We start from the raw sequence: 20,628 nt of genomic DNA, 5'->3' as shown, positions 1-20,628 counted from the left end.
CACATTTCCAGGCATTTCCCAGACTGCAGCACCACTTTTCTAATGTACTAAAGCTTACAGACACTTTCGTAAACTAGAAAAGTGTCAGTCTTTTAATAAATGCGTGCAGTGATACTACTGCACACACTGTCTCCACAAGGGATCTCACTAGCTTTCTCAGAAGGAAAGCACAACATCTCCCCGCCAGTCTTTCCACCCACCTCAGAATGGTGATGCTATAAACTTGAGGGGAGAATGTCAGCTACCCTACTGTTAATCCGAGCTCAGAATCGGACCCTAGGTGTCGCCTTATTCTCCTAATCATTCTGCAGCATTCGGAGCTCAGAATCGAACCCTAGGTGTCGCCTTATTCTCCTAATCATTCTGCAGCATTCGGAGCTCAGAATCGGGCCCTAGGTGTCGCCTTATTCTCCTCATCATTCTGCAGCATTCGGAGCTCAGAATCGGGCCCTAGACATCTCCTTATTCTCCTCATCATTCTGCAGAATAGCTAGGAGTCTGCAGCATTCAGAGTTCATAATCGAGCCCTAGGTGTCTCCTTATTCTCCTCGCCGCCCTAGGTGTACCCTTATTCTCCTCAATATTCTGGAGCATTCAGAGCTCAGAATAGGGTCTTAGGTGTCTCCTTATTCTTCTCATCACTCGCTCATAATCAAGCCCTAGGTGTCTCCTTATTCTCATCACCGCCCTAGATGTACCCTTATTCTGCTCAATATTCTGCAGCATTGGGCGCTCAGAATGGGGCCCTAGATGTCTCCTTATTCTCATCACCGCCCTAGGTGTACCCTTATTCTCTTCATTATTCTGGAGCATTCGGAGCTCAGAATAGGATTTTAGGTGTCTCTTATCATCACTCTGCAGCATTCAGAGCTCATAATCAAGCCCTAGGTGTCTCCTTATTCTCATCACCGCCCTAGATGTACCCTTATTCTCCTCAATATTCTGCAGCATACGGAGCTCAGAATGGGCCCTAGATGTCTCCTTATTCTCCTCGCCGCCCTAGGTGTACCCTTATTCTCCTCACTATTCGGCAGCATTCGAAGCTCAGAATCGGGCCCTAGGTGTCTCTTTATTCTCCTCATCATTCTGCAGAATGGTGAGGCGTCTGCAGAATTGGGAGCTCAGAATCTGGCACTATTGGTGTCTTTTTATTCTTCTCATCATTATGCAGCATTGGACCTATCCGCGGCTTTCAGTACGGTGGATCATCAGATCATGCTCCAACAAATTGAAAAAAATTGGGATGGCTTCGAAAGCAGTGGTGGAATGGTTTGGTTCCTTCCTGAAGGATAGGACCCAACGGGAGACATTGGGAGGTTTCCTTTCAGAGTTATTATGGCTAAAGTGCAGAGTCCCACAGGGCTGGGCACTTTCACCATTGACATTCGCCTGGTACTTAACATACTGAGGAGGCATGGGTTAAGATTTCATTCCCATGCCGACGATACTCAGATTTACATCGAGATGGAGAATTTTGTTGATGCATTTGAGAAGATCAATCAATGCATGGGAGAGATTAAGAAGGGGTTGGCATATAGTCAGTTACAGGTAGATGCAGCGAAAACCGAGGTGATACGATTCGGGCCAGAAGGTAAAATGATGGGTGAAAGACAAAGGGCGCCCCCCAGATTTTGGGTGAGGAACTACAGTTTTCTGGGAAAGTTAAAAATCTTGGGTATATCTGGCAGGAATAAAAGTGAAGGCAGTGTACTATTCACTGCGCATGCTCAGGAACATGCTCCCTTCGGTTGCAACGGAAGACCATGCAGTGGTGGTAGGCGGCCATGACCAACTCACACCTCAACTATTGTAATAGTCTAATGGCACGGATCCCAGCAAATCAGATGGTTATACTGCAGAGGTCCGAGAATGCGGCGATTAGGCTGATTGGCCACCTTGGGAAGATCGACCATGTTTCGGCCCTCCACAGATCTCTACACTGGCTAATGGTGGAAAACCGAGTTAAATTTAAGGTGGCCTGTCTGATGTACAGATGCTTCAATGGTCTTGCACCACAATATATGAGTGCCAGGGTATGTCGCTATCAGCCAACAAGAGATCTCCGTTCCGGAGATAAATTGTTGATGTGCATACCTCGGGCCAAACAGGTTTTTAAGGGCGAAAGGAGGTTTTCTGTGTCCGGTCCCAAACTGTCGAACCAGTTACAAGTTGAAATTCGGGCATGTCAGTCTTTGAAGGTATGCAAAAAGATGTTAAAACCTTCCTATTCAAATGAGCTAATCAGTTATAGCTCATATGTAGTACTTACACACTCTAACCCTGATGTATAGTTATCACCTGTGCCTGAATGCAGTTAAGTCTGTCTGGTGCGTGTAAGAAATGTCCAAAATCAAAATCCGCATTCAGAGCTCAGGTGCCCCCTTATTCTCCTCATCATTCTGCAGCATCTGATTCCAAGCACCTGCGTTCCATGTCCACGACATATATGCGTACCATTCTCATGCACGTAAAAGTTCAGGCTCTCGTTTGACCCATCCTATTGAAAAACCAGAGGTTACAACGCCTGGGAACCAGGAGCTTTCATTTGGATCCACCCCGTTAATGTCGCCCCGCCTCACCAATTAGAGACAATACTGAACATGTTTTGTATGCCAAGTTTCTTTTGACGGGTCAATGAACCGCTTCTGCCCGGATAAAATCATGTCAAGTACTATATTAACAGGGTCGGTAGAGTTTCGTTTATTATTCAAAATGATTTTTCCCACAGATTTGCTATAAGATGCACTGAGTTCCAGAAACTGTGGCAGATATAAACACGGGCCACTGTGAATGCATTTAAGGTAGGCGTTCGAAGACAAGGCGCGGATGCTTTCTATTATGCAATCCCCTTCGCTTTATTTCTACTGACACCAGTAAGAAGTACTTACAAAATAAATACAAATCTTCACAGTTCACAGGGTTGCATTTACCAATCTGGTTTCAGATCTAATCCTAAAATGAAAAAACAATAATCCAGCACAACCTTTTTTCATAAATTATGTCACGCTCTCTTTTGAAGAGGTTTCATGTTTTACCTTTTGTATACACCCTGCTAGCTCCGACGTGTTCAGTGCCTAAGGACGTTGCAGTGTTCTGAGGTAAGCACCTTGCGGGGCGTGTGGAACACGCTGCTAGATGTTCACTAGGTTCAGCAGTGCTGCTCGGGAGGGGAGTTGTTCTTTTCTCTCCCTTCTGAGATTTCCACGAGATTTCCACGAGACTTCCACGAGTTATGGCAATCTATGGTCTGGTCATATGCAGGCGTGTTGTATGCGGAAAGCGTCTGACAAATGATTTGTGGACAATTTAACAGCATTGTTTACAACTTTCTCTGGATAAAGCTGTGCCCATACTTAAATCAGGCAACACAGAGTATAGTACCCCAGTACTGCTGGAGGGGCACAAACCAGCGATGTGGGGTCTTCTCCACTCTTAGCCTTTAAGGCCCCACTCTAAGAAGAATCACACAGGTCAGGATGGGAGCATTACCTCGGGCCACCAAGTCTAGGACTTCAACAGATCCAGGGCCATCTTTCAGTGAGCTTTTGTTGGCTTTTTCCAGACCTTCTGGCCAGGCGTATGATATGGACCTGGCTTAAAGGGGCAGAGCGACTCTAGGTCTATCGCCAGGGGGCACCAGGAAAGGTTCCCCACCCTTCTTTTCTGATATGGACAGTATTTGAGAAGGTTCTGACCTTGGTTTGCTGGGAAGGCTAGGTGGAAATCCCGAATGCTGAACTAGATGCAGAGGAGGATGTCCCACGCTTGCAGGATTCACTTGGTGAGCCCATTTTAAATCCTAGGGATACATCTCATTCAGATTCATTCATGGGAATGATATCCAGTCACTCCAGTAATGGCTTTCCCGGGCCAATTTCTCTGTTCCATCCTTGACACTTCTACCTGTACCACAATGTAGGCGAAGTGCCATTGCTCTACCATTCCTTCAAATCGCTGTGTTACCCCAGTGGTTTATCTTAAAATGAATGGTATTTTTTCATAGTATGGCATGGATTTATCCAAAGGAGTGAGTGAGGCCAAGACAGAATCCTAAATACAGTAGGCCCTTAGCTCCGATTCCTTATTTGACAAAGATGGCTAAAGAGGTAGGGCGGTCCTTGGATTCCATTGTGATTAGTAGTTCGGCCCAGAAGGCCCTTTGCTGTTTGAGGGATGCATGTGACTATCTCTCATGGGAGGCATAAAAGTATTCTCCTCCAGCCTAACCCAAAATTAGAGAGTCTTGGCAATTCCTCAGAGTTGGTTATGGCAGGTTCTCACCTCTCTGGGAATAACTTTGTAAAGAGCTAGGAGAAATATGTCAATACCATCACTGCCATTGACAAAGCATGATCGATGCAATAGGTAGGAAAATAGAAATTAACCTTCAAGGAAGTGTAACTGTAATAAATGTAGTGAAATAACTAAATATCATCAAAAGTGCTGACGGGTTAATTAACTAAGGGCACTAGAATGTTTGCATGACTGAACCCGGTACTATATGAAATGTTTAGGCAAAATATATTTAGTGGTAGATTACCATTGAGCATTATGGCGATTGCATATATGTATAGGATTCGTTTATCCATTTTACGCAAAGAAGCCTATCCCCTGCCGTGGGAAGCTGCATACCCTACCGTACCAGTTCCAATTTCTCTTTTTCATGCTCTTGCATTCTCTCGATGTGCTGGGCCAGATCTGAGCGGCCATGCACTTCTCGGAAGCGGTCCTTAATCTGGATCATCTCTTTGGAAATGCCTCCGAAAGCCAGCGTAATTTCATGGACCAGCTGCCTGTACTGGACAAAACCATAGTGTGGACTAGTTCTCAGGTATGCCTGATGTCCCCTGGAAGAAAGAGGTTTTACAGTCAGAAGCAATTACACATTCATCTACAGATGCTGCTATAATCATTTAAGGCATAACATGTCAGTTCTGATCACTTGAGTAAGGCATTAACGGCTTCCATTAATGTTCAGCTCCATTTTCAATCATTTTAATGACGGCGAGGAGGGGCTGAGTGCCTTTACGTTACCTTCCTTACTCTGTGCCATACAATGCCACTGGCATGGATTTTCAGGCCGGTGTAAATGCTGGAAATGCCCATGAAGCCCGCCAGCTTTAAGCACCAGCATAAAGCAGGAGCACCCCATAGGGATCCATTGTACACGCTGCATGGCAAACAGCGTTTCCAATAAAATGTCGGGTCGCGTTTCATCTTAGTTGTGAATGCTGCTCACCATGCGTGCATGGCAAGCAGCGTTCACAATTACAAGAAAACACTGAATGGCATGCCAGCATGACAAGCAACGTTTACTCACTTTCCACAGTGGAATGCAAAAGTGCAGGACATGCTTGTGTACTCCTGAGTGCAAATGATGAACATTATGCAGCGGGAACCTTGATATGTCCGAGTACAAAACATACCAGGTCCCCGCCATCAAATTACAAAGAGGAGCAACATGAGCTTCCATGTCCTCAAAAAATACAAATAAATCATGCTTTGTCACTACAAGGGTGATGTGGCATCTTCTAGACAGTATTCACTTTGGAGCTATGTGATGGGCAACACAAAATTATACAAATAATGAGATCAATACACACTTTTCTGCGTTAGAGCAGTTAAATAATGAATAAAGTCTCTACCTAGCTCCTTTATAGATGTGTAAATAATTAATCTTTTTTCAAAACAGCATGACAGCAAACAATCACTTTAAAGCCATGTGAACGGCAATATGAATATTCTGCTGAAGAACCTCCACGTGACAGAATAGATGTACTTTATCTCCTGAGAACTTTAGGGCTACATATCATGCAATACCCTCCATCACACCGCACTGCAATACCAAAATAAATATCTTCCGTTTCTGACCACTTTGCGTCAATGTGTGGGCGGATGGGGGACATGTAGCAATGATCCTTCTTTTGATTGGAACATACTCATGGGAATGCCCTGCTTAAAAAGATTGTTTAGCATTGAGTCGACCGACTTTGATCGAATCGGCCAAATGGGGATTGGGAGTGAGGTACGGAGGGGTGCATGTGGGATCCAGCATAACAGGAAAATAATACAGGGGGGTTGGTTGACCAAGGTCGATCAAAATGAGTCAACCATATGTAAAACGACCACATTTCGTTCAGGCTCTAATCTATTCACGGTCATCAATGGGTTACCTAAAAACTGTTCTCAGAATGGGATTCTGTGATATATTTGAAGGTTATCCAACATTTTAGAATTAGATATGACTTGTGCTACATACAGAGGGTCCAGTCAGAAACTAGCACAGACATCATGAGAAACAGTTTATGTGCCTTTGGCTCAAATCTCAACCCAAGAATTAAGTGCTCTTCTGGTTGATGGCACTCCGTGCAAACACATTAAATCCTAGGAGCTGCATGAACTCGACTGTTCAATGACAAGCATCCGGACATTTCAAGGGGCCTATAGTTTAGACAGCCCCCGCACCCCCCCTTACTGCTGCAGTTTGAATTATCTGCTCTCACTACAGCAATAAAAACTGCAGTAAATCTGCAGGACACACCTGTTTTAGAATGAGATGGGAGCCTCTCTAGGCACCGTCACTGTCGAACATCAATTCCTAAGAAAGCATCACCTAAAAGGCATTTTCTTGCTTTTTTTCAATTTGTTTTTTAATGTGTGGTCATAAAAGAATGAGAGATGGTCAGAGTTATTAGTGATAAAAGGCACTGTCCTGGAGCACAGCCCTGGAGTCTATCCTCCTCTCCAACTGATTCCTAATGTCTGCCCCCATTTTCTAGTAATGTTCTCTTGGGGCTGGAATCCCATTCTATTAGATACCCACGGTTCTGTGATGGCAACACCCTTTCGCTACACCACCTCTTTGCACATCTTGGGTTAGTCCATAGTGATCAGGAGGTGGGGGAGGGGGGCTCAGTTTGTCCCATAACGGGAATCTCCAAAGGCAACAACGTATTTTCTCTCTCCGACCACCCACTTAATCTTTCGGGCTCTACAAACTGTTTTCTTTCCCTTTCATTATTCCTATTCACCATCACCACACAAGCATCTTCCTTTTGGCTCTAATACCACTTCCATGCCTTATACCCTTACATTTTGGAACCCTGTACACATTCTTCACGTTATTAGTTTCTAATCACACAGCATTTGCGATAAACATGCATCCCTTTCATTGGTTTGGGATACTTGATCTTTTCCTTCGACACCCTACCCACTTGACTTTTACCTTTTCACCCACGGACAATTTATCATGCTCCTGTATCCCCATCAGTTTAGCATAATACTCTACACTCGTATCTTGCGCTGTAGCAATACGCTCCTTAATTGATGGGTGCACATGAGCCAATCTAGACATGTCTTACTCTGGCATGACATTGTTAAATGGGCATCTATGATAAAGCAAACATGATAAGTGTTATTATATGGCTAGACTGGCATTTTGGTGCAGCTGGTCTAGCTATACTACCGTACAGTGGCATGGCATTTTTTACTGGTTATCTACAATAAAGCAAACTTGATAAGTGTCATTACATGTCTAGACTGTCCTACATTGGTGCAGCCAGTTATTGTGGAATGGCATTTGTAATGGCAATGTTCTTATATTGGAATACTGAGATATATTGGTGCAGTCAGCATGGAAATGTATGGGTATAATTAGCTTGAACATACTTTTTATACTGGCATATGTTGTGCGGAATGTCATCATGAAAATGTGCTCATAAAGGCTCCTATGCAGTGTAGATTAATTGCATCTATTGAGTTGCTTTTCATGAGTTACCCTACAAAACCAATAGCAAACTGCGTGGCTGTTTACCCAATTTTTCAATTTTTTGGGGGGAGATTGGTTCAGCCTTTCCTAGCTACAAATGGACACTCTTGCATATTTGAGGAAAATATGTTTTTTATCCCCCTCCAATTACAAAATTCACCAGACCCCATTGGTTTTCGAATTAATATTTTCTGATTCTAATTTCTGTTTAACACATGCAAGGTTAAGGAAAGTTTTGGTTTCCCTACCACCCATCAATTTGCAAAAGGAATTTAAGGTACACACACCGTGTACAGTTATACTGTTAGCAACAGCTTGCTCGATCATTCCCGCGACCCAGATTAAGTCTCTTTAACATCCGATTACTCTCTTGATGGCAAACTGCTGTATGCTTTCATTTCATGCCTCTGTTTCTGACATATTTCCACATAACTGCACTCTTTAATTGATGCTCATTATCACTTACAATTTCCCCACAAACCCTTCCCGCCTAAAAACTCCTTACAGAAAATCTGTTATGTCTTCACTCGTTACTTTGTATACCATTATAGTGGACAATCATTAATATCGCAAATCTCCATCTCTGTCCAATGACTGAATGTGGAACCAAGATGTCAATACATAGCCCAGGCCCGTCCGCTATGTAATCGGCTACAAAGGTTGTTTGCAAACTTGCAATGATTTATATGCATTCAAGAATTCCCCCAACATTCCCGTACCACTCGCTCTGCCATGGTGTAAATGCCTGGTCACCAATATATGTCCCTAAGTGTTCACTTGGTAGCTGTAATATCTGGCCGAGGTCATGGGTGGCTTCAATAATTTCCAGTATTCGAAACACGGCCAGAGGATTTATCTTTTCCAGATGTTAGAAATCCCTGTTTTTACTCTGGTAAGGATGCAGGCAGGGTATACTAATAGCCTTCTCTCTCTCTCAACCTTCAGTGGGCTACCTCGGCCATAATCAAGGAGACCCTAGTGATCGGTAAAACCTGCTGTGCGTGAGCCTAAAGGCACAAAGGCTTATTTGTCTGGCAACCTCTGGGGATTTTCTCTGGGTGCCCCAACCTAGCATTCCATAGGTTTCTCAATAGGAAATTAGGTTTTTATTTTGAATGTAACAGACACCCATTCCTTCTGCACACTCTTTACTCTCACTCACCTCTCCCTCCTTCTCTCACACCCTTCGGTCTTCTTCTCCCCTCTACCCCCTTCTGTATCCCCGATGTATGCACTCTCTCTTCTCCTCAACCCTTCTCCTCTCTTCTCACTTTTCTCCACAGCCCTGTTCTCACCTCTCTCCTCACCACGCCTCACTTCTTACCCATTCTCACCTCAACTCTCTGCATCACACAATCCTGAATGTATGCTTTTCTCCCCTCAACTTACCACACTCTCTCTGCCCATTTCGTTCAACTACCGCCCAGCTTCTGTTTCGCTCTGTGCATACCACTACGCCCACTACTGCCTTGCACTTTCTCCACACCCTTCTTCAATAGAATTTACCACTCACTCTCTCACTAATTACCACTACACTTCTCCCTCTCCATCTTTCCCAGTCACTTTGTAGACCTCCCTCTCACCACCATGCACTCAACTGGTACCACTCTCTCTCACAACCAAAATCACCTGAACTCTACACTTCAGCACTACGCTCCACTGTCGATCCTCAGCCTGGTCTCTTGCTCCACCCCAACACCTCATGACCTCACCCTTACAACGTACACTCTGTCTCTACTCACTCACCTTTTATACTGTTCTTTTCCTGCGTCTCCCCGTTCCATTGATTCCAGTACTCACCTGACTCTGTGGGTCAATTTGTGGCTATGATTTCCCAGAAATTAAGGTAAACTCCATTTGCAAATCTCCATTTGCAGGGTAGCAACCATATGCGCAGGCTGCTCATTTTGGCTATCTTCGTGTGCTGGCAGGTTTTGCTTCCAATTCGGTTTGAGGATCATTTCTGTGTCTCGCCTGCTCCTCTGAAGCCCCTGCTCACTCTGTTTGTTTTCGGTTGCCTCACCCTCCATTTGCCTGGGGTCTGTCTGGGATTGGAAGGTTAGGTGTCTCATCTGTTTGGCAAGACAAACCTAGTCCATCCCATATTTGTTCTCGATTCCACTCCCCTGTTTCTGGTCTGGAAGCTGTTGTCCGTCTATCCGTTGCAACAAGGGATAGACGGACTAGTGGAGTGCTGGTTTTCCCGGTGTGCTGCAGGCTGCTTTCATGTGTCGTTCGGTAGGTTGTGTGGTGCCCAGCATTTTTCTCTCTCGTGGATCGTTTGGCTCGCTTGCAGCTGCAAAGGATACCGGGCTGGGTAGTCCAGTAGGAGGAAAGAAAGAACTGACCAGATTAGGATGCAGCAGGCATTGGGTGACAGACAGTGGTACCTTGTTAACAAGCATGACCTGTGAGGGGGGTTAAGGACTGAGGCCTGCCCCCCAAAAATCTCTCTCCTCGTTAATGGGATAGGGCTAGCTCTGGTTTACGCCAGGGTAGCTCCTCTGTCCCGGGTCTGGAATGGTCCAGGGTCCCCCTGACAGGGTCATGCCTTTGACCCTGTCACAGTGGCCATCAAGAGCCATACAAATGTTTTTGTTTCTGATGTCTTCTGATGGTATAAATTGAAGTCCCAGTGGCTACAGCCCACCTTTACATGACAACTCGTTTTTCACTTTCCAATAGGCCCAAAGTTTCTCATCAATGTCTTTCATTCCCAGCTACCAGTCTTGTAACTGATAACTGTCCAAGCGCCGAATCTTCGGGAATGCATAATTTGCCACTTTCCCGTGCTTTACACGCAGGCAACTTATGGCAGCACTTTATTTTTATGGGCTCCACTTCAGTTCTAGTGGCTCAGTGTTGGCTGGTGCAGAGGGGCACCAGTAGGACTCTTGAATGGGCAGGACTACCACTTGTTGACAACAATGTGTTGCAAGAGCGAAGAAGCACTCAGGCGACAGGAGATTGGTGCAAGTCGTTTTTTTTAAATTAAAAAGAAAAATCCCTTCCTATCCCTATTGCTAAAAAGGGGGCTCCCCTTCCTACCCAAACTAAACTAAGGTGCTCCTCTAGAGTCCAAAACAAAAATAGTCCTCGGTCCAAACCTATCCACTAAATTGGCCCTACCACCTATCAAAAATGTAACACAAATATGTCTTGCATTCCATCTGTTCTTCATGGAGCCTTCTTAGTGTTTCCAGGACTCCCTCCTGGATCTTGATCCCATAATGTATTCAACCAAAAGTACCTTGCGAGGCAAAAACAGTTCTGGTACTTAAAGATTCCCAAAGAATGTCAAGTTCCTGAAATTACAACAAAAACGATCTTTATGTGGAGGGAAATCTTCTGATTCCCTTCCACCAACTTGTCGGTTTTGTCCACACTTCAACCAGTTTCTGGGATTCCTGCGGCCCCCATGTTATCTGCTCACTCTGTGGCACTTTCCCTGTAAGCTGAATGGGGTCTTATGACCCACTATTCTATTGGGCTCAACAGTGTTTTTGTGATCCTTCTCGGTTTCAGACTCTCTGGTTCTCGAATGTCCCTGTGACCCATCTGGGTAGGGAGCCATTCTGGCTTCTCAGGCTCCCACCACTCCTGGTCTGCTTGGGCTCTCTCTCGCTCTTCAGTTCTCTGCGCACTTCGACCAGTTTCCGGGATTTCTGTTTACCCTGTGTTATTTCCTGCTCACTCTGTGGGTACTTCCGCTGTAAGTCGATTGGGGTCTCATGACCCACTATTCTATTGGGCTCAACAGTGTGTTAGTGACCCTTCTCGGTTTCAGACTCTCTGATTCTCTCGGGTCGCTGTGACCCTTCTGGATGGTGAGTCTCTCAGGCTCCCCAGGCTCCCATCACCCCTTGTCTGCTTGGTCTCTCTCTCACTCTTTGTTTATCTGGAACCCTCTGTTCAGTTTAGGGTCTTATTCCCCTCATTCGCTATGTCTCTACCTTTACACTCCCTCATTCAGCTGAGCAACCTGTGTACATGTGGAGTGATGTTCCTTGCTCCAGGAAGGATCAGCCCCGGTAGCGGGGGTGGCATCTTTCTTTGCTCGCTGCTCCTTGCTCTTGGAAGTAGGCGGTCTTCCCCTTCTGCAGGCCTCACCTTTCTCATGATCCTCTCTGGCTCTCGGCTTGAGAGTGGAGCATTTTATGTTCCTGTTGACTCGGGACTATGTGTCTTTTGACGAGCACCGGGCCCACCACGTCTAATGCGTGGTTGCGTCCCTCAGTCTCCTCGCTTCCTCTGGCCGTGTGCACTGCTTCCAGGGACATATCGCAACCCCTTCTGGTGTTCCTTCGCTTCTGCACTGCCGCAGGCTCTGTAGCTCTGTGCGGCTCTTCCCCTGGCCCATGCTCTCATGTCATGTAGTCATCTTGATTCTGGGATTCTCCTCCTCCATTCCATGATCCTTGGCTGTTTATTCGTCTTCCACTCCTCTGAAATGACATGTCATTCACAACATGTGATCCAACAGGTAGGGAATTCAGCATTACCTTGCGCCAAAGACAGAGGTTTTTCTGCTCTATTAACTCCCATATAGGCAGAAAGGGTTGCCAGACATTTCGTCGAAAAAAATTGGTCGACCAGACAAATGGTCGAACCAATTTGGTCGAAAACCAAATGGTCGAAATTTTTTTTTTTTTATTTTAACCCTTTTTTTTTTTTATTTTGGGGGGGTCCCCCCCCAACCCCCTTTTTTTCTCTAAAAACCCCTTTTTTAACTAAACGAAAACCCGAAAAAATAAATATATAAATAAAAAAAAATATTCGACCATTTGGTTTTCGACCAAATTGCGTCGACCAAATTGCAGTCGACCAGTTTTTTTTCGACGAGTTGACTGGACACCGGCAGAAAGTACATGTTGTATAGAGTTCCCCAAGGGAATGGGCGTCCTTGTCCCCTATAGGGGAGTTTGCTGAGCAGGTTCACCTCCCTAGCCCAAAGTGGTGGCTCCCTTTAGGGAAGTAGGGATGAATTACCCGGATTCATCACAGATGTTTGGATGCAGAAGATTGCAAGTATGCACACATATACTTAAGACAGATTTATTCTGCTCTCCTCTTCTCCAAATGATGCTTAACACTTGCCCTCACATTTTCGAAGGGTTTCCCTGTGATGGATTCCCTCACACTCTATACCTAAAGGTCTATGATAAAACAAATGGAGAAAGGAGGGCCTAAACCCTAATCATTAAACTCAAGAAGCCAGGCTACGCATGCAATAAAATATCGTTCTCACTCCCTCATGCCATCCCTGTGTGGCAGTCACATTCTGCCATCATATTGCCATGTTATCACCTTTAAAATGTTTTCAGTAGAGCAGGGAGGTGATGCCATTCGTTACGACTGCGGCTGTGGGGGCCGTGTATAGCAGTCTGATCAGTTGGATTAAGTAGGGGGGAAACCATATTGCGGTAGGACTTTGAAGATGAAGTCCCATTGTACTTTATCAAAGGCCTTTTCTGTGTCTATTGTCAGTATTAGATCATCCGGACCCCTATCTCCCGCTACCACGTGTAGGAGCCTTCTGATATAATTGCTGGAGTGCCTGTTGCGGATGAACCCCGTTTGGTCTTTGTGAATGATATTCGGGAGGTTGTTTTGTCTGCGCCTGGCTCTGCATTTGGCTAGGATATTGGCATCTGCGTTTATAAGGGATATGGGTCTGTATGATCCGCATAACTCTGGGTCGCGTCCTGCTTTATGGAAGACAACTATGTTGGCGGAAAGCATTGACTGGGGGAGGCTACCGAGGTTGGTAGCTTCGTTGAAAGCCTCTTCCAGCTGGAGTGAAATGTCTCGGTCTAATTTTTTATACAATTCGACTGGTAACTCGTCTGGCCCTGCCGCTTTTCCGGCTGTGAGTGAGGTAATACCGCATGCTATTTCTGCTGCTGTGATACGTGCTTCTAGGGCAGATAAGTGATCTGCAGAGAATTTGGGGATCTGTATGGAATCCAGAAAGGGGTCAATATTCGCATTAGAGAAGTCTTCGGGGGCTGTGTAGAGTTCTTTAATTGGGGCATCTCCCACAAGTGGTTTCCCTGTTTTATCTCGTACTGTGGCTATGGTTTGGGCGGCTTGGCGCTGCTTTAGAGCCATGGCCATGCTGCTCAGGGGTTTATCACTCTCGGCATAATATGCTTGGGACCAGCTAGTGTAGGACTTCTGGACTTTGTCGGTAGTGACATGTTTAATTTTAGAGCAGAGTTTATTCAGTTGGGGTTTTAGTAGCTTGTCTCTGGTTCTCTTGTGGTCCCTCTTGGTTTTGCTCAGTTCGGATGTTAGGCTGGCGATTTCCTCTGCCCACATCTTGTGTTTGTACGCCCATCTCGAGATGCATTGCCCCCTTATGTGGGCTTTGAATGCGTCCCAGCACTTATGGGTCGTGTAGCCCTGTACAAGGTTGGCTTCCCAGAACCGCTCGAAGTCGGCTTTGAGAAGTTCAAGGAGTTCTGGGTAGTGTAGCATGCGGAGGTTCAGTCTCCAGGAGGGAGGCTTGTGTGGTGTGTCTGGGAGGGCTAATCGTAAGAGGACCGCAGCATGGTCTGATATGATTGTCGGGAGGATATTGCAGTCCTCGGCTAAGTGGAGCGTGTTTGCCGGGGTAAGCCAGTAGTCCAGGCTGGAGTATGTGTCGTGCGGGTGGGAGTAGAATGTGTAGTCTTTGCTTTGTTTGTGTTTCTCCCTCCATATGTCCACTAGGTCGAGGTCTTGCATTAGGTTCTTCTCCATATGTCCACTAGGTCGAGGTCTTGCATTAGGGTCTTGTCCGTTTTTACTGAATAACGGGGCCTCCGGAGGTTGTGCCCTGACGGTCCAGTTCGGGGTCTAGGATGATGTTGAGGTCTCCCCCTATGAGCGTGATATTACCTATGTACTGTGCACATGTTGTGAACATCTGGGTGAAGAAGGAAGGGCTGTCTAAGGTGGGAGCATACACATTTAGGAGTGTGATGAGGTGCTGGTGTAAGATTCCCTGGACTAGTGTATATCTACCTTCCTTGTCAGCCATTGTATGTTGGATTTGGAGAGGGACCCGCTTATGGATAAGGATGGATACCCCTCTTTTCCCCTACTGCGAGGAACGATACGTGGTCCCTACCCATCCCTGTTGTAGTTTCCCCGATTCCGTGGTGCCTAGGTGGGTTTCTTGGAGGAAGATTACATCTACCTGTAGATCCCTCATGCTGTTCAGTAGGCGTCTGCGCTTGATGGGGTGGCCCAGGCCTTGCATGTTGACAGTTACCAGGGTGATTGATGGTGTGTGTATGTTCTGCTGTGTACGCAAAGAAGTGAGTGTCCCGGGTTAAGGGCTTGAACGCCATGTCTGCTCGGGCGGCAAGTCTCTGACAGCTTGAGATTCTGGGTATGCAACTCGGTGTGGCTCCAACCTGAGCCATTAACCTTTCTTAACGTAACAACTTGGATAACAAAGTATGAACGTTGGGTAGGACCAACAATTTGTCCTCTTCCAACACATGGCGAGATCGCCAAGACACTGGGTTCAGGGGGGTACAGGGAGCCCTGCACCCCTCGTGCCCAAGTGTTGCACTCCGCTTCCACTGCTTTATTCCTTTCGTTGCCTCTGCCAGGGCTACGGCATGCCCCTCTTCTTCGGGGCAGTGGTGGCTAGGTGTATGAATGGTTCGCGGAAACTGTTTTTTGAGGGGTGCGTTGCTGGTGTCAGATTCAAGATCCAGGGTCCTGTGGTGAGTGTCCAGTGAGGTTCGACTTAGTGTTGCAATACCTTCCTTTCTTTTCTCCTATTTCGGTTTTATGGTTCTTTTTTTCCTTTTCCTTTTTTGTTTAGCGCTTTGGTCCCCAGCCCCAGGGCTTGCGGCTGGCTTTCTGTCATTTGCCGTTAGTGTGTGGTCTGGTTGGGGGGGGTGTTGATGGGGTCATTGGTTCTCCGATGGTGGCCGTTCTAAGGGCCTCATCACGAGTTGGGCGGTAACGCTGGCGCTACTAGTGCCATCGCTAATAGCCCTACCGCCACACCCCCCGGCGCTAGTAGCGCTGGATCACAGGTTTGGCAGAAGGGTTATTGCCCATTCCCAATTGGGCCCATTCGGGAATTCCTCATTCCCCATTGGGCCCAATGGGGAAAATCCACGCTATTACCACCGGCGGATTTCCCGCCGGCGGTAATCGTGCCGAAAATCGGCAATTTTGCAGCGGATTTCCCCCCAGCTAAGAGCTAAGAGCTGGGGGAAATCCGCCAAAGCCATGATCTGGCAGGCCCTTAAATGTAGCAGTAATAGAGCTACCGCCGCATTTAAGGGTTAGCGCCAGACTCATGATGAGGCCCCAAGTCTGTGGAAATTATGTCACGCTGCTGGAGAAATCGCCATGCGGTTTCAGCGTCCTCGAACGTATGCCATTGTTTGTCGATTTGAACGCACCATGTAGCAGGGGATTTCAGGTAGTGGTGGAGGTCTGAGGTCTTCAATGCCTCAAATTGCCTCAGCCTCAAAGGCTGAATTCCTTGAGTCTTCTGGAGACCTCCATTGAGTAGTCATTGAAGAATCTGATATTTTCTGCTCCGACTCTGATTGGGCCCGCTTCTCTGTATGCTTTGAGGATCACCATCTTATGCTGGAAATTGAGCAGGCGCATGGTTATGGTCCTGGGGCACTGCTTGGGTGTTGGTTTAGGGAACGGTGCCCTTTGTATCCTCTCGATCGTGAGTGCCCGCTATCTCCACTCCTATACGCGCTGTCCATAGAACCTATTGCGATCAAACTACGGGTGGACTAACAATGAAAGTGCATAACACAGAGTACGGAAGAACATCAGGTGTGTCTATACGCAGATGACATGCTACTGTATGTCAGCAAAGACCGCACCTCCCTCACATACATCAGGTCGCTCCTGCAAGACATAGGCCCAATGGCAGGCTACAATATCAACTGGAGCAAATCCGAGATCTTGCCACTAAGTCCAGACATCCCTTGGGACCCAGGGGGAATAGCCCCCTTCACCTTGCAAATGGGCCACATAAAGTACCTCAGGATCAATATTATCGCCTCACTGGAGAATATCAGTGACCTGAACTACCCCAGTAAAATAACACGCATCTGCCAAGATCTGAAGAGATGGGACACACTGGCCCTCTCCCTGAACGGGCGGATAAACGCCACTAAAATTAACTCATTCCCAAAACTCACATACATCGCAATGATAATCCCAGTTGGCCCATCCTCTGGCTCCCAAGTTCATATGGAGAGGGAAGAAGGCAAGACTCCGCCTGCCAACCCTTCAAGCTGCCAAACCAAACGGTGGTCTTGCAGCTCCCTCCCTGAAGTCCTATAACAAGGCGGCCTAGGTTTGTTGGGCAAAGCGCTGGCTAGACCACACAGACGACTCCAGTTGGAAGGCAATGGAGGTCGAATCGATGAAACCACTCACTCAATCCAATCGAAATTATGGCCACCCGTCCCAACTTGCTCCCCCCAGCTACAAAGAAGCACCCAATAATCGGCCCCACCTTTAAACAATGGCACAGACTCAGAGCAACACAAGGGATCCAAGCCCGCCTAGCACCACCTTAGTCTAGCATTAGGGTGATTCTCACAGCTAAAAAAAAAAATCCACCATAAACAAGACACGGATTGGGCCAAACTAAGAATAATAGACATAAGCGACGAGGGACGACGTTTCAAGACGCACACCTCAAACTGGGGCTAAACGCTGGCGAATGGCTCACTTACCACACACTCAGCAGCGTCATACGCCAATACAGCACACAGCTACCACAAACACCAACCCCGGCCCCCTGCGAGGCGGAAATGGAGCACCACTTTAATGTTTTCCCCCACCTGCGCACTTTCTACCAAATGGTGATACCAAACAATCTGGGACACAACCAATCCCTAGCGCATGCCTGGACCGAAGACCTGGGCTCCCCGATCGAGATCTCAGATATCCTAGAATGCTACGCTGCCATACCCCTGATATCCGTTAACCTTAAGAACAGAGAGAGCCAATCCAAAATTATACAATGGTTATACTATACCCCCACAACACTATACCAAATGGGAATCATACACACAAACAAATGCTGGAGGGACTGCAGATATCTAGGCACGACAGGTCACATCCTATGGCACTGCCCTAAACTCATCCAGTACTGGAAGGGAGTCCACCATCAGACAGAGAGAATAGAAAGAGCCACAGTCGCATTCACGCCCCAGGAAATGCTACTGGGAGTAGGGGTAGATGATTGGCACGAAGACCCACTAACCCGCAGACTCGTCAGTATAATCCTATTTCCAGCAAGAAAATCACTAATCATCCACTGGAAAGCCAAGACCCCTCCCTCACAATCCGACCGCACAGAACTACTAGCGAAAACATGCAGACTCGAACTGGCGGCCATGGCCAAAAGGCAAACCTCTAACCCCCCCAGAGTCTCTAAATTCAGCGACCTCATAGAGCAGTATGTCTAAGGGGATCACAGATGCCTACACGAACTGGGTCAGTCTAGGACCATACGACCACTAACCCACAACATCAGAACATATTACCCACAAGATGCTAGGTCAACCAGGCAGAGGCACCACAAGCCTATGCCATGAAGCAGGCCCGAAAGAGACTTTCAACACGAAACACTTTGGATGCAACTCACAGTTGCGGGGAGGGGGGATAGGGATAGCATGTTGGGGGTTAAAAAGTTAAAGGCTAAGGGAAAGAAAACATTTCTCCACGAGAGGCAACGGCACCACGGCAAGAGGGGGCAGAAGACTTTACTTCAGCTTCCCTGCTTATAAAGCCGCACAAATCCTACCACAGGGCGGCGCATGAAAATGCAAGCTACAGGGAAGCCCACAACCCCAAGAACCCTATTATTGTTATGTTTTGGTATACAACATTATATCTATCTAAATGCTTCGCTCAACTACTTGCTGCTTACTGCCTACTGTAACAAGTACAATGAAATGGCAATAAAATGTGTTTACAAAAAAATCTTTTCAGTACAGTTTGTCTATTCTATGTGTTATTAATTCATAGCATCATATCCTTAATAGAGTTTACGCTATATACCCCTTCATAAGCTCTGAACCTAAAGAGGCTGGGAAAAGAGGGGTGCTGGTGGCAAGGTAGAAAATAATAAAATGACTAATCTGTCTATTGCTCATAAAAAACATAAAACTCAAAGAGTGTCCCTCATCCCAGAACTGGCCATTAGCAGTCTGCTCCAAAGTAAACAGACTTCCAACAAGCAAACATGTCATGATTATTTACCGAAACTGAGGAACGTACTCCTTCCTATTCTCCCATGGGAAGCTGTTCCATAGTTTAGGTCCAAACACAGAGAATCTGCGGTCGCCTCTATATACACAGGAAGATGACGGAATAGCCAGAAGGAGTTTATCCTGTGATCAAAGTGCCCGTGTTGGCTGATAGCATTTCAATTTTTCTGTCAGATATGCAGGTGCCAGATCGTTATGGTTCTTGTATATCAAACAAAGGATCTTAAATTTTATCCTTTCTTCCACTGCCAGCCAATGGAGAGAGCGACGAAACCCAGGAATAGGTGTGGACTTCCTTACTCCAAACACCAATCTAAACCTGGCGTTCAGAGCCTTTTTGAGCCGCTGAACTTGTTTAGCCAGAATGGCAGTTAAAAGGCTGTTACAATAGTCCAGCTCTGAGTTTACCGATGCTCCAGCCACAGCCGCGTGGTCATCTACAGGGACGAAAGGAAGAGCATGTCTCAGCAGGCGCAAAAAATAGTAGAACACGACCTGCACTTTGGCACAGATTTGGCCTTCACAGCCAAGATCATTCTGCCATATGCAGTCAAGAGACTTTAACCTGGATGCATACTGTAATTCAGTACCCAGCAAGACTGGGGGTGGAGGGCATTTATCCCCTTTAAGGAGATGCTGTGGTCCACATAGGGCGACCTCCGTCTTGTTTGAATTAAGTTGGAGAGAACTGGCAGACATCCGGCGGCTAATTTTGTCCAAACACCTCATGAATGACTCCTCCACATTATCCAAACTAATGAACGCCTGAGTATAGTCTGCATATGACTGGAAACCATCCATAGCGGATCCGATAGCACAGCGAGTAGAGCACTCGCTTTGACATCTGTGCAGAGCCTACTGACGCAGGTTCAAATCCCGGCAGGACCAAACTCAGCATTTCATCCTTCCGAGGTCGATAAATGAGCACCACACACCGTGGGTAGTAATAAGCAGCGCTCAGATATCTGAGGGTTCGTAGCACCATATAAATGCTAAATTATCATTATTATTATAATGGGGACTCTGCAATCCTGCAATAGAGATTCTGAAATATAACCTCTCAACGTCACCTGTTGCTGGCGCTCTTATAAAAAGGAGGTGAACCACCTAATGCTCTAGCTGAGACCGGGACCTACTTCTCTCAGTCGTTTGAGAAGGATGCCATGGTCCACCGAATCAAATGCTGCTGACTGGTCTAGCATGACTAATACAGAAAGATGCTTCTGGTCTGCAACCCATACAAGTTCATCCCAGAATGCTACCAGCGCAGTGTCCGTCACAAATTTAGGTTGCAAACCAGATTGGAGTGGGTCCAAAAGAGACTCTCTTTCTACAAACTCCTGTAGCTGGCTTGTGACAATTTTCTCCGCCATATATCCGGGCCAAAGCGGGCCTGCAACTGAGCAATAATTCTGCAGATTGTCAGTGTCCAAATTAGATTTTTTCAGAAGGGAGGATATGTGAGAAACCTGAAGGTGTCTCACTTACTAGTCCCAGAGGATCTGTCATCCAGGTGGCCAGGACACGGCCATCGCTATTGGATCCAGATCCTGGGGGTGAACTAGTGAGGGAGGATCACCTGGATGAGGGGTCATC

General features: G+C 46.6%; 1 protein-coding gene across 4 annotated transcripts in view; it reads right to left on the bottom strand.

Moving 5' to 3' along the window:
* REX1BD (required for excision 1-B domain containing) overlaps nt 1-20,628 on the bottom strand; it is a 298,422-nt gene that overhangs the window by 63,389 nt on the left and 214,405 nt on the right. For 2 of the 4 annotated variants that reach the window (XR_011303914.1, XM_069649293.1), the window contains exon 4: nt 4,638-4,847. Coding sequence is in view for 2 of the 4 variants with exons in the window: in XM_069649293.1 (XP_069505394.1) it covers nt 4,638-4,847 (210 nt within the window). In the remaining 2 variants the exon portion in view is untranslated. The remainder of the gene's footprint in view (nt 1-4,637; nt 4,848-20,628) is intronic. The other 2 variants (XR_011303913.1, XM_069649292.1) reach the window with 1 other exon arrangement.

Source organism: Ambystoma mexicanum, chromosome 1p, assembly GCF_040938575.1.
Source record: "Ambystoma mexicanum isolate Mex_15411 chromosome 1p, UKY_AmexF1_1, whole genome shotgun sequence".
Taxonomy (NCBI): domain Eukaryota; kingdom Metazoa; phylum Chordata; class Amphibia; order Caudata; family Ambystomatidae; genus Ambystoma; species Ambystoma mexicanum.
Note: the sequence above shows the minus strand (reverse complement) of the source record. Positions and strands in the feature narration are given on the sequence as shown.